Genomic DNA, 12,332 nt, shown 5'->3' on the forward strand with positions numbered 1-12,332 from the left:
CACACACAATACTGTACATAAACATGTATAATACATAGATAATGTTACAGTAGAGTGTACATAGGTTTCAAAAGCAAAACAAAACACAAAAAAGTTCTCAATAACTAATAAGAAGTAGGAATAAGAGTTGCAGTACAACATTTTGGGTTTGTTCCACTGCAGCAATCTGCTTTGACCCTCTCTGTTGAAACCACAATCACAGGGAAGACCCCCTGCTAGCATTCAGTACAACAATATTGGAGAAGCCAAGAAAAGTAAATAAGAAAATTTGATGGATCCTCTCTTGATGTCTTTTAAGGATGCTCTAAAGAGAAGACCAAAAGAATAATTCTCCCTGCAGATTTGTCTTGTGCTTCAACACGAGCCAGAAAGGTGAGATGATGGATATACAATATAAAAGATTGTAACTTGATTTTCTTAGATATTCTTTCTTGTGATCACCGCTCTGACTTATTATATGGTGCATTACCCGTTCAAATCAACACTGATGAAGGCTGGACAGCCGAAACGTCTGTCATTCGATGTTATAAAGAATAAAAACTAAAATGCGGTCTTGGTGTGTGCGACCCATCACCTTTCTTACAACTTGATTGTCTTACAAACAGGACAATATAGCTGAAAACAAACAGCAAAGTCGAAGAAAGGTTGCCTGTCTTTGGTTTGGAAGATCGTACAAGTGGCACTAGAGCAGGGCAACAGTAAACTATCTCAGGCCTCATTCACACGTACCAAACACCAATCAAGCAAATGTTTGGTCGTCTTTTTGTTTTTTTGGGCCACCACAATGCTTTTCCAATGGGAGTTTGTGTTTGATTGCCGATTGCTGGTGGTGTTCTGCCCCTCCCCCTCATCAAACACAAATGTTTGATCAAACCATGTGACTCCCATTGGAAAAGCATTGTGGTGGCCCCAAAAAAAACACCAAACATTTGTTTGATTGGTGTTTGGTACGTGTGAATGAAGCCTCAAGGATTTCAGAATGAATAAAGTGCCTTGTCACCTCACGTTGATTGATGATGTACTATTTGTTTAAGGGCTACATGATTATGACTAAATGGATAATTCTGATTATTGTTAGCTTAATGTTGTACTGTATATGATGATTTTTTGTGGAAATATACACAAATAATTCATTTTATGTCTTTGTTGCTCATTGTGCTTATTGGTGCCATATGTAATGGAATGTGATTTGATTGTGCCTCTAAACAGCTTACCAAATAAAATGTTTTGTTGATTAGTTTAGTTAGTTCAGTTTCATGACAGCATAACTGCAAACCAAAATCACGATTTTCGATTATGTTTGAGTAATTGTGCAGCCCAAATGTATACCGGTATGCTACTTTCACTATCTATTCTATTACATCATATTTCAATTGATTGCCACACACTCACAGTATATTTGCTAAGACATATTGATGGTGTTTGTATTAATCTATGACTGACATCATTATGACCGAAATGTAATCAGATAGGCCTAATACTGGCAATTCTATCAAACGATCTAGACTTGACCTCCTTTGGTATTCGTCTCGACTCAGATGCCAGTGAGCAGGTCTTGACTTCACACCTGGTATAACCATTGATTATTGACATGCTGCCGATAAACCATCAGCGCCTTCATGTTCGTATGTTCAAAGCTTGTTTTTACCCCCTTGGGGCAGTGAGCCAACGTCAATTCACTCACTTTCCCCCTAGCTGCCCTCAAATAATTACCATTGTAAAAATCTGGCACCCAAATTAATACTGGACATGTGTAATGTCCTCTCATTGCTCAAAGTTTCGTTCAATTATGAGTGGCCCAGGCGGTTTGATGATGTGCCCGTTCACTAGGAGGAGAGTAATGGCTTTGACAGGAGCACTAGGATCATTAGGGCGACTGACTGCATTATGGTAGGGGAGCTAGCTCAGTGATTAGTTCTGTCTCTCACCCCTGGCCCTGATTGAGATCATTACAATTCACGTCACTTCCACATCCTCCCAAAGGGATGGCTCCATTAATACTCAATCCAACTGGGCTGTGACAGGGCTAAGGCAGGAGGTTAAGGGTGATTTTTACTTAGTTGCACGCCGGTGTTACGCACCAAAAATAGCTGATATACAAGCTCACATGACGCTTCGAAGTGTTGTGAGCTTATAGGAACAGCTTTTTTTTTTTGATTGGCTACTTCGGTGTGCGACACAATGTGCAAAGAAGTATATCAAGCCCTTTTAGGTTAAAATCGTTAACAAAAAAAAGATAGCCTTTCTTTTTTTTGAAAGGATCATCTGTTTTCAGATATAAATGGCTTGCAGAGTGGAAGTTGTAAGGTGAGTGCTTCAGTCCATTCATCATGGCACCAGTGGTTTGACTTTGAGGTGTAAGTACAATTATTGCTTTGTCAGCTTTGCATGCCCCGTCTTCCCCAAACCACTTTTTCCCATCATAATTTCAAACGAGTAAATGTAAAATTGTGTGCCAATTAGTAAATAGTCAAGATCAAATTTGTGATGACACTCCCTAAATAATCGATACTATGTGAACGTTTTGGTTGCTACTGCTGATCTTTTGATTTCGACAATGTCATTACAGAAACAATCTCTCTTCATCTGCATAATCTCTGAGGTAATTATTAGCTTGACTTGTGGCAGTGTTTTTTTTATTAATATTATATCACACTCAATTCCATTGAGAGCTCAAAATCTTCTTAATCCTCCACAAACAACTTCATTTGTCATCATCACGGCTGCTGGGTACTAATCCCATTGTTAGATCTAAGACAATAGAGTTATAATGACTTCATGTAAGTAGCCAGTCAAAAGTACATTTTTCAATAGTTATTCACTCGGCAAGGAGAAATTCACTGGCGTCAATAATTCCCTGTTTATAAAGTTGATGATCTTTTATGGCGTGGCGTCTAAAAGATGGTGTGTGTGTGTGTGTGTTTGTGTGTGAACAAGTAGTCTCAAACTTGGCGTGTTGTGTGTGTCTCATATGACCCTGAGTTAATTAGTGCCGAATGGCAATTTGGATGGACCAACGGTTTTTGGGAACCGAAAAACAACGGATATCAATATCTGTCGACCTGCAGGTCTGAGAAAGACACCGAAATTGTGTGTTCGGGAGATTGTACTGTATGAATAGGCTTCCCTAATCGACTAGTCTCACGTATCCAGACAACTACTCGAGTCTGGAACTACACCTCCCGAAATCCGAGTAAGGAAGCTGTTATTTCCGTTCACGAAAATATATTTTAAAATATCTTTAGAGCATATCTTTTTATTTCCATTACTGCTAAGCAACGAAGCACATTTATCCTAATATGAATAGAAATGATCTAAGCATATTATACTTAGATTTCTATTTATATTAGGATATGCGCGACTGTAAAGACGAAACGAAAGTGGGGAGGAGGCTCCACTTCCGCTTTATATTTGACTCATAATGGAACTTCCATTGCTCCAGACTGTATGATGGAAGCATTTGGACTAGTAATGTGAGACTACTGATCGGCAAAACCAAACTTTATAATGGAAGTCATTGGGCCTCGGATCGGGCTGAAACCCAAATTTGAAGGAATGCATCAAATATGTCATAACTGGCTGGCGTGTGACCAGGCTGGTCACACGCACCATAATTATTTATTTTGCCTCCACCGGCCTCGGTGGTGGCTGGAGGCATCATGAGTTTGTGTTGTCCTAGCGTCCGTACATCCGTCCATCCCAACCTTGTTAATGCGAAATTTCAGGAAATATCAACAAAACATCAAACTCAAAGATTCACTGATTCGAATTTGGTGGTCAAAGGTCAAGGTCAAGCTTCAAATACTGCTCTACTCATACAGTACTACTATACTATTGCAGTAGCCGTTATCGGAGTACTTGAAGGCCAGTCTGGAGCAATGTAGAACTCTATATTTGGGTAATATAGTGACATCATATTGATGTTGATAAGCAGCGGATGTTATCAATATGACATCAGCATTTCCATATGAGAGAGAGAGACTGTTTCACTCACACAATTCTGGGTAAAGATATATAGACAGTACACACACATTGCTGACATCATAGATGCCTGACATCATAGACTTCCAAAGTACTTTCTGCCTCAAACTTGAAAAAGATGCTAAACGTGTCCCAGAGAGAGACAGACAGACAGACACAGAAAGGGAGACAGAGTACCGATACGGCACACGCCCGTGCGCACGCGTGCACACACACACAAGTCTGGCGTGGCATTGTGAAATCCATGATCTCGACCGCTGCGATATAGGCCAGTTTATGCCAGTGCAGGTCTTTAAATAAATATGTAGTACAAATACGGCATTGTGGTCTATACTCTATAGTTAGAAATGCAATATTATAAATAATAACTGGCATATTCATGATATATTCTCATAAGGTTATAATAATTGACATGTATGCCGGCTAGTCATTACCATAACAGTAGCTTAGACCTATTCTGAGATTTATTTTGAAGTAGAACACTTTCTGCTATACACATGGCCATGTTATGTTCATTAATTATCATTGGCAGACTATAACAGTCATTCTGTTCCTCTATCACAATGTTAACAGGACCTGTCTTCTAAATAATATCCTATAATATCATCATTACGGCCCACATGGCTGTCTGTGTTATTCGACTAGCATTTGTAAGGGCATGTGTCACTTATTTCCCTGCAACGCACGAATGTCACAATATGGAGATATCCCCCCACCTGTAAATGTCAATTACCATATTTCCCTTGACATTTATCAGTAATGGCTGACACGAGCTATGTGTAATCAGTGTTATTATCGTGGAGATAGTCAGGGAGGGGCCTGCGTGCCGTGCTGATAGCGTGGAAGGCACAATGCAAAGTGCGTCCACTTTAGGGCGCTCTCATCAATCAGAGGTGAATGAGACTTAAACGCATCTCATTGACAGCTTAATAAATAAGTAAATAAAAGCACTTGCTGTATAGATCATGTCATCACTCCTGTATCATGTACAGATTCTTAAATCCATGCCTTGATTAACATGAACCCTTATTCTCATGTCAATTTGATTTGAAACTGACATTAGAATGCCAGCCTAGATACAGTACATCAGTGTTTATTATATTCTTTTGTTGTATATTTAAGGGACCAAGCCCAACGCGACTTCTTGGTCCCTTATTAATAAGGGTTCATGTTAATCAAGGCATGGATTTAAGAATCTGTACATGATACAGGAGTGATGACATGATCTATACAGCAAGTGCTTTTATTTACTTATTTATTAAGCTGTCAATGAGATGCGTTTAAGTCTCATTCACCTCTGATTGATGAGAGCGCCCTAAAGTGTAACCCATACTGGGTCCAATCCTATTCTCACTATACATGCTCCCCCTGGGCTCCCTTATTAGTAGCTTTGAAGGTATCTCATATCATTGCTACGCTGATGATACTCAGATATATCTGTCATTCAAGAAAGACAACCTCTGTAAAATTTCAATTATGCACGACTGCCTATCTGCCATCAACAATTGGATGGCACAAAACTTTCTACAGCTCAATACAGACAAAACTGAAATCCTCATCATTGGCCCAGAGGCTAGTTCACACACCATTCATCAGTCCCTTGGCCCACTGGCAGCAAATGTCAAAACAATAACCAAAAACCTGGGTGTACTTTTTGACAGTAGGATGACCCTTGAGCCCCATGTCAAAAAAGTTACGCAGGCATGCTTCTTTCATTTACGCAACATCTCTAAAATAAAATCTATTCTCACTCCCACTGACCTAGAAAAAATTATGCACGCTTTTGTTTCATCCCGCCTTGACTACTGCAACGGACTATATACCACTCTATCCAGCTCCTCTTTATCCAAACTTCAACTTGTACAGAACACAGCAGCCAGAATTCTCACCAACACCAACCGTCGAGCACACATCACCCCGGTCTTAGCCACACTCCATTGGCTGCCCATCAAGGCTAGAATAGATTTTAAAATCCTTTTAACCACTTTTAAAGCCCTACATGGACTGGCCCCACCGTACATTTGTGATCTTCTGCCCCCCAAGGTCAATGTGAGATCCCTGCGGTCCTCAGACAAAGGCCTCCTAATAGTTCCTGGGACTAAGAGAAAGAAAATGGGTGACCGTGCCTTTGCAGTAGTTGCACCTACTTTATGGAATGCCCTGCCTTGCACTTTGAAAAATGCTGAGTCTGTGGATATTTTTAAAAGTTTGCTGAAAACCTTTTTATTTCGGGAACATTTTTCTGATTTTATTTGATTTGATTATGTTGTTCTTATTTGCTTGTTCTACTGTCCTGTTTTAATTATGACTGATTTTATTGTGTCACTGTACAGCACTTTGTAACATTGTTAAGAAAGGTGCTTTATAAATAAAATTTACTTACTTACTTACTTATTGTATTTGTCTGTCTCTTTGTTCTCCTTCTGCCAAAAATAGGAGTTCTGTTGGTTTTCGCAAAACTTGGCAATATGGTAGTGGGCTATGCCAAACAGTGAGGACACGAAGCCCATGGCCATTGGCAAAAGGGTGGAGCTATAGCACTCAATTGAAAATGCAAACTTTGAACAGGCATAGTTCATTAACCTTTTGACCATCAGCAATAAAACTGCGATACACAAATGCCTCATGCCGAACAACTTTTGTGTTCTCCGACCTTTGCTTAAACCTGATTTTCTGCTGGGATTTTTTAGCAATTTGCGTGAAATGTTCTACACACAATCTATGGACCATTATCTGAAATGTCAGTTGAAGAGAAGTTTGTGCGTGAAAAAGTGTACAAAAAATATAGCAGCAAGCAGCGATAACAGTTTGAACAGGCATATTTCACACTGCACATACACTTGCACCCATGCACTGCTTACAGACTGATGATCATTCATATTTACGGACATGTTATATTTGCTGTTTATTTAGTTAATCTTCAAATAAATATATTTGTATACACTTTTAACAATTAAAAGACGTGTCCACACGTCGTTAGGTCCTTTTTAATGATATAAATGTGATCACTAAAATCACACACAGCGGCCGTTGCTAGGCAAGGGCGGGGCTTTTCAGAGTAAAATCTGCCTCACCTGCTTGGCACAACATGACCCAGCAGTAGGCTATACAGTATATAACAGACCGACTAACTCACCACTCCAATGGAGAAATAGTTGTTGATGATGCTGTACGGTACAGGGTCGCCATGCTCTTCCTTGTCTGTGTGAGTAACGTCAATTCTCCAGCGGTCAAGCATCACCTCCGTGCTGTGCTCAATGTCCCGAAGAATCTTCAGTAGGCTCTCACCCTCGTAACCTAAAATAAACAGATGCGTAACAATAAACATGTTAAATATAACAATCAAACATGTATAATCTAACATGTATTCCTTATAATGTGCTTTATAATGCCATGGTATTTTTTAGCATGGGCAGACCCTAACCCTTGCAGTGACAGCATCCTGGTCTTCCCACTGAGCTTCTATGATGACTAATACAGCATAGGACCTTGCATGCACGCTGATGGAAGCAATCATTTAGAATTATCTAGTTATTGGCCTTTCATGTGACAGTGTTCTATATTTGAAGAGACTTCCACCTGTTGACAAATGTGACGTGGAAGCGAAACATTGAAACAGAACGTCACGTTGAACGAATGGCACGTTTTACAGGGCAGTAGGTAATTTTACTCCTTGTGTTGACAAGAAGCATGCATGCTGTACGTATATCTTTAAGATAAATTGATGGATGCTGTTGTTTTGTTTTTGTTCAAAGGGACAGCTTTGTTGTAATAGAACTCTTCTGTTCATTCATATATCCACAGATATATACTGCATATATATAATTGAAGAAATGTATATTATTTCAACATTACACTTTGACACTTCCTGTGAATGCTTTGCCAATGCCACGTACCTCCTCCCCAGCGCAGACATCTTGCCAGGTCGTTGCCTGTGCCAAGGGGAAGTACACACACAGGGGGGTTCCGGTCCAGGTTGGCCTTATCTGGAGCAGCAAGAAGACAAACATCATGACAAAAACAATTCCACAAGATCGCATACCGTAAAAAAAAAACACAAATCCATTTTGCAGACCCGGGTTGCTAAACTACAAGTCAATATGAATGGCTCGTTGTTCTGTTTATTTCAAGAGGTACATTATTTTGGCCAGAAGGTTATTACCTCTCTTTGTTTTGATTGATAAAAATTGAGGCAATTTTTGAAAGGTCGAACAAGTAACAGGTCTTCAAGTCCAAATAGAACTCTGGCAGGTGATTTCTTATTTTCTTCAAATGATGACTAATATGCCGTTTTCCAACTCACATAATCATCCTATTTTACCTCCCCTGAATACGGAGACTTGAATGCACATAATGAGTGTTTATAAATGAACCAAACGTCTTTTACTATTTCAGCCAAAATAACTAGACTGCAGCTGATAAGAGCAAAACTAATGAAACAAATGACGCATTTCCAAATGTCATACAATCCCTTTATATAGGGAGATTATGGAAAAAGTTTGTGATTTTGGCCACACATACACACATTCATGCAATATATATATACATATGCATGCGCGCGCATATACACATATACACACACACACACACACACACACACACACACACACACGCACACACAACTTTATATTGAAATGAAATATGTGTGAGACCGATTTCAAAGAACTTATGGCTTGTCTTCGATATAATGAAATGTCCAGCAGATGATTGATTGATTTAAAATATATATATATATAAATCACAATTATACAAAACAATAATAAATACATTAATAAATAAATACATAAATTAATGTACATACATTAGCACTTACATTCAAAAGCACTGTAATTGATTCAGTTTCACAAATTTACATCTGACAAAAACACTATAGTTTGTACCTGAAGTCTACTTTATACCTACAGTTTAAGTTTAGTTTATACCAACCTTATGTAGTCTAAAGTGCACTACTTACAGTATGAAGTCTAGTTTGTACCTATGAAGTCTAGAATCCACCCCACTGTTCCGTCCCCGCCACAGGCCAGCACCCTGAAATCAGGAACATCTCTGAAGAAATTCAACCTATTGAGACAACAAGTCAACACATCAGCCCTACGCAACAACCTGGAACTACTCCTTCTGTTGCAAGTATTAATTGCCATGACGGGGATGATGATTATATTATTGTTATTGTGTACACACGCACGCACGCACACACACACACACACACACACACACACACACACACACACACACACACACACACACACACACACACACACACACACACACACACACACACACACACACTACAGTACAGTACAGTACAGTACAGTACAGTACAGTACAGTACAGTACAGTACAGTACAGTACAGTACAGTACAGTACAGTACAGTACAGTACAGTAGAGGGACCACCACACGGTAACTCTGTCATTTCTCAACCGTTTCGGACGCGGGGCGTCTTGGCGGAACCGGGCCGGCACCATGGGCAACGCCCTAACATCGACGTTCTGTTCAATCACCTCAGATTGAGGTGTTTGAACAGAACGTCGATGTTAGGGGCCCTTAAAAAATCCTTGCTGGCTCGGGCAACTAGTGTAGCACCTAGGCTGCTAAGCCAGCCTGACGGTGTGTCGCGGGTTCGACTCCCGATCCCGACAACCTTTGCCGCACGTCACCCCGCATTTCCTGTCACCAAACTGTACACTATCCAATGAAGCCCAAACATATATCTTAAAGGATAATTCCATACTAGAAGGCTTTCTTACCTTTATTTGTAGTTGTTACATCCCCACCAAAGAGGTCCAGGTGTTATTTTGTGCAAAAGCGCATTATTGGCTATTTCCCCTACCATAAGCCCCCAATGAATTGCATTTAATTGCATTGCATTGAATGGGGTGTTGTTCTAATTTGCTTATTTCCATCGCTCAAAAATATATATTTCTTGTATATCCTCTCTTCATAATGTAAATAGTATCCCAAGCGGCACACTTCTACTACACTACTTATTTCGATGGAAATAAGCGAATTAGCACAAAAACCCAACCCCCATTGAGGGCTTATGTTAGGGGAAATAGCCAATAATGCACTTTTGCACAAAATAACACCTGGACCTCTTTGATGGGGACGTAACAACTACAAATAAAGGTAAGAAAGCCTTCTAGTATGGAATTCTCCTGTGCTACCTCACAATTACAATAAATAACGCTTCTGATGACTTTTAACATTGGTTATATTGGTGATTTTGCTTCCGGTTCATTTGGGGTGAATTGCGGGATTTTCTAAATAAAAGACCCCGTGCATCATGTTGGCAGGGGAGCCACAGCGCCAATGGTTGAGACAATTCTGACGCCATTTCTTTTAAACCTTTTGCCTATATTGACATGCGCAAAATAAGAACGCCAGGTTGAAAGTTGCTAAAAAAGTAAACCTTATGAATTGTGTGCTATTATAATGATTAAAAAAATCATTATAATAGCACACAATTCATAAGGTTTACATAATTGTCATAAGGTTTACATAGTTGTCCTCTCCTTTATTCAGCCATTACAACACTGTACAGTACAGCTTCTCTACAAGCCCCTCTAATCTCACAAAATAACACATGTCGCACTGACAGTCATTTATTCAGTGAGCTAGCCTGCCTGTTCAACAGCTAATTGGATCATGACAGGCAATGTTCAGTCCAACTCTTCCGTTCCTTCACAATAACAAAGACCTAACTGAATGAGCCAGCCTCCAAGTCTCGTATGACGGATAAATGATTCGCTCAATTACTCTCCAACTGGGACTGCAAACCATGTTAGACGCAAAACAGACGGCCGCAAACATGAAAGGCAACTTTGGGGATATTTAAATACCAAGAAACAAACACTTAATTTGGCATAATTATGTTAGCAAGGCCGCTAATTGACAGCAGTGTGTACGGCTGCCTCGGCCGGCAGCGTCCAATGGTGACCGGTCACCTTGCTAATGCACACTGTATTACGCACACTTGACAAAATATTAACAAGCTAAGGTTTCTGCAGGGCAGGGTCATCTGGAATGCTCTCAACCCAAGCCCGGGTTCTTCTGAGTGCAGCATCAATGTTTGCAATACAGGTGAAGCCTTCCAGCCACGTGCAGAGAAATGTAAAAGAAGCATAGCTGACAAGGTCAGACTAGAAGCTTCACATTCTTAGTGAAACCTCATGGAGTCTTTGTTCCTGCACTTGCTGTTCATACTTCGGCAAAAACATTTTTTAAATCATAATGAAAATCAAACAACATCACGGCAGGGCAGAGAAGCATCCTCTTCACTTTTCAAACAGCGGTGGATGCCGATGCAAAAGTGAAGGAGTCTTATGTAAATTATCCTTCCACTTTCTTAATCACAAAATCCAATGTTGCTCGCTGCGATGCAACAATATGCTGTTGTTAGTATGCGTGATCACACGTGTTAAGGTAAGAATGTTATCCCTCTCTGTCTGTCAATCATCTGCACTCACATCCCCCACATATACACACGCGCATATGCATATTGACACACTGGCCGCCGAATTAAGGCTCCACCATGATATATCCAATATTTGTTATGTGTGGTCCCACCTTAACCGTGTCTCTATTATGTGAGGGGATGGAGGGAAGGGACTAATTCTAAGACCACTCTTGCATGTGATCCCAGTCATTATGTGTGTGCAAGCGCAGAATACATTAACGTGTTCGTCAACAACAGATCACTAGACAATGTGGTTCTCACTCTTTCAGTATGTGGTATATAGGAAGCAGCTGTAAAGAGAGATTACCCTGGCATTGGTCCATTCTTGGCCAGGTTGTACACTTGTCTTGGGTTCAAAAGATACTGAAACTTTCTAGAAATCCTGAAGAATAGAGAATGCACAGGAGAAACAGAAGAAACAGGATTAAAGGGATATTTCACCTTCAAATAAAATAAACATAAATAAATAAATAAATATATATATAAAAAATAAAATAAAAATGTTATGGAAAAATCACGCCCCCTCACCCTTTAGAAGAACATTCTAATGCATGAGGGGCCATGATTTTTCTATTACTTTTCAGCGAAACACATCACATTCATGCACACAAATCTGTGTGATTAACATAACGTCAAACACTGCACATAAGACATAAGAGAGTTTGTTGTCTTAGTAACTCTGACACCAATTAATTTCCAGTCATGTATGATAACAATCATCTACTAAGATCAATTCATACATTTATAACTTTTGCCTGTGCACTTGATTCAAAATGTCTTACATAGCGCAGACAACCAACAAAAATCACAATTACATTGTAACACGGCAGTGGACTGGGCAGCAGGGTACGACATATAGCGTAAGTCCCCTTGAGGAGAAGCCATTAGAAAGA

At 39.8% G+C, this 12,332-nt stretch overlaps 1 protein-coding gene across 1 annotated transcript in view; it reads right to left on the minus strand.

Moving 5' to 3' along the window:
• Positions 1-12,332, minus strand: part of dgkb (diacylglycerol kinase, beta) — a 64,832-nt gene that overhangs the window by 27,672 nt on the left and 24,828 nt on the right. Inside the window, exons 15-18 of the mRNA XM_080767690.1 lie at positions 11,747-11,821; positions 8,957-9,042; positions 7,878-7,967; positions 7,118-7,278 (exon numbers count right to left, since the gene is read on the minus strand). Of these exons, the coding sequence (XP_080623816.1) occupies positions 7,118-7,278; positions 7,878-7,967; positions 8,957-9,042; positions 11,747-11,821 (412 nt within the window). The remainder of the gene's footprint in view (positions 1-7,117; positions 7,279-7,877; positions 7,968-8,956; positions 9,043-11,746; positions 11,822-12,332) is intronic.

This window comes from Protomyctophum bolini, assembly GCF_963924005.1.
Source record: "Protomyctophum bolini genome assembly, chromosome: 7".
Lineage (NCBI taxonomy): Eukaryota > Metazoa > Chordata > Actinopteri > Myctophiformes > Myctophidae > Protomyctophum > Protomyctophum bolini.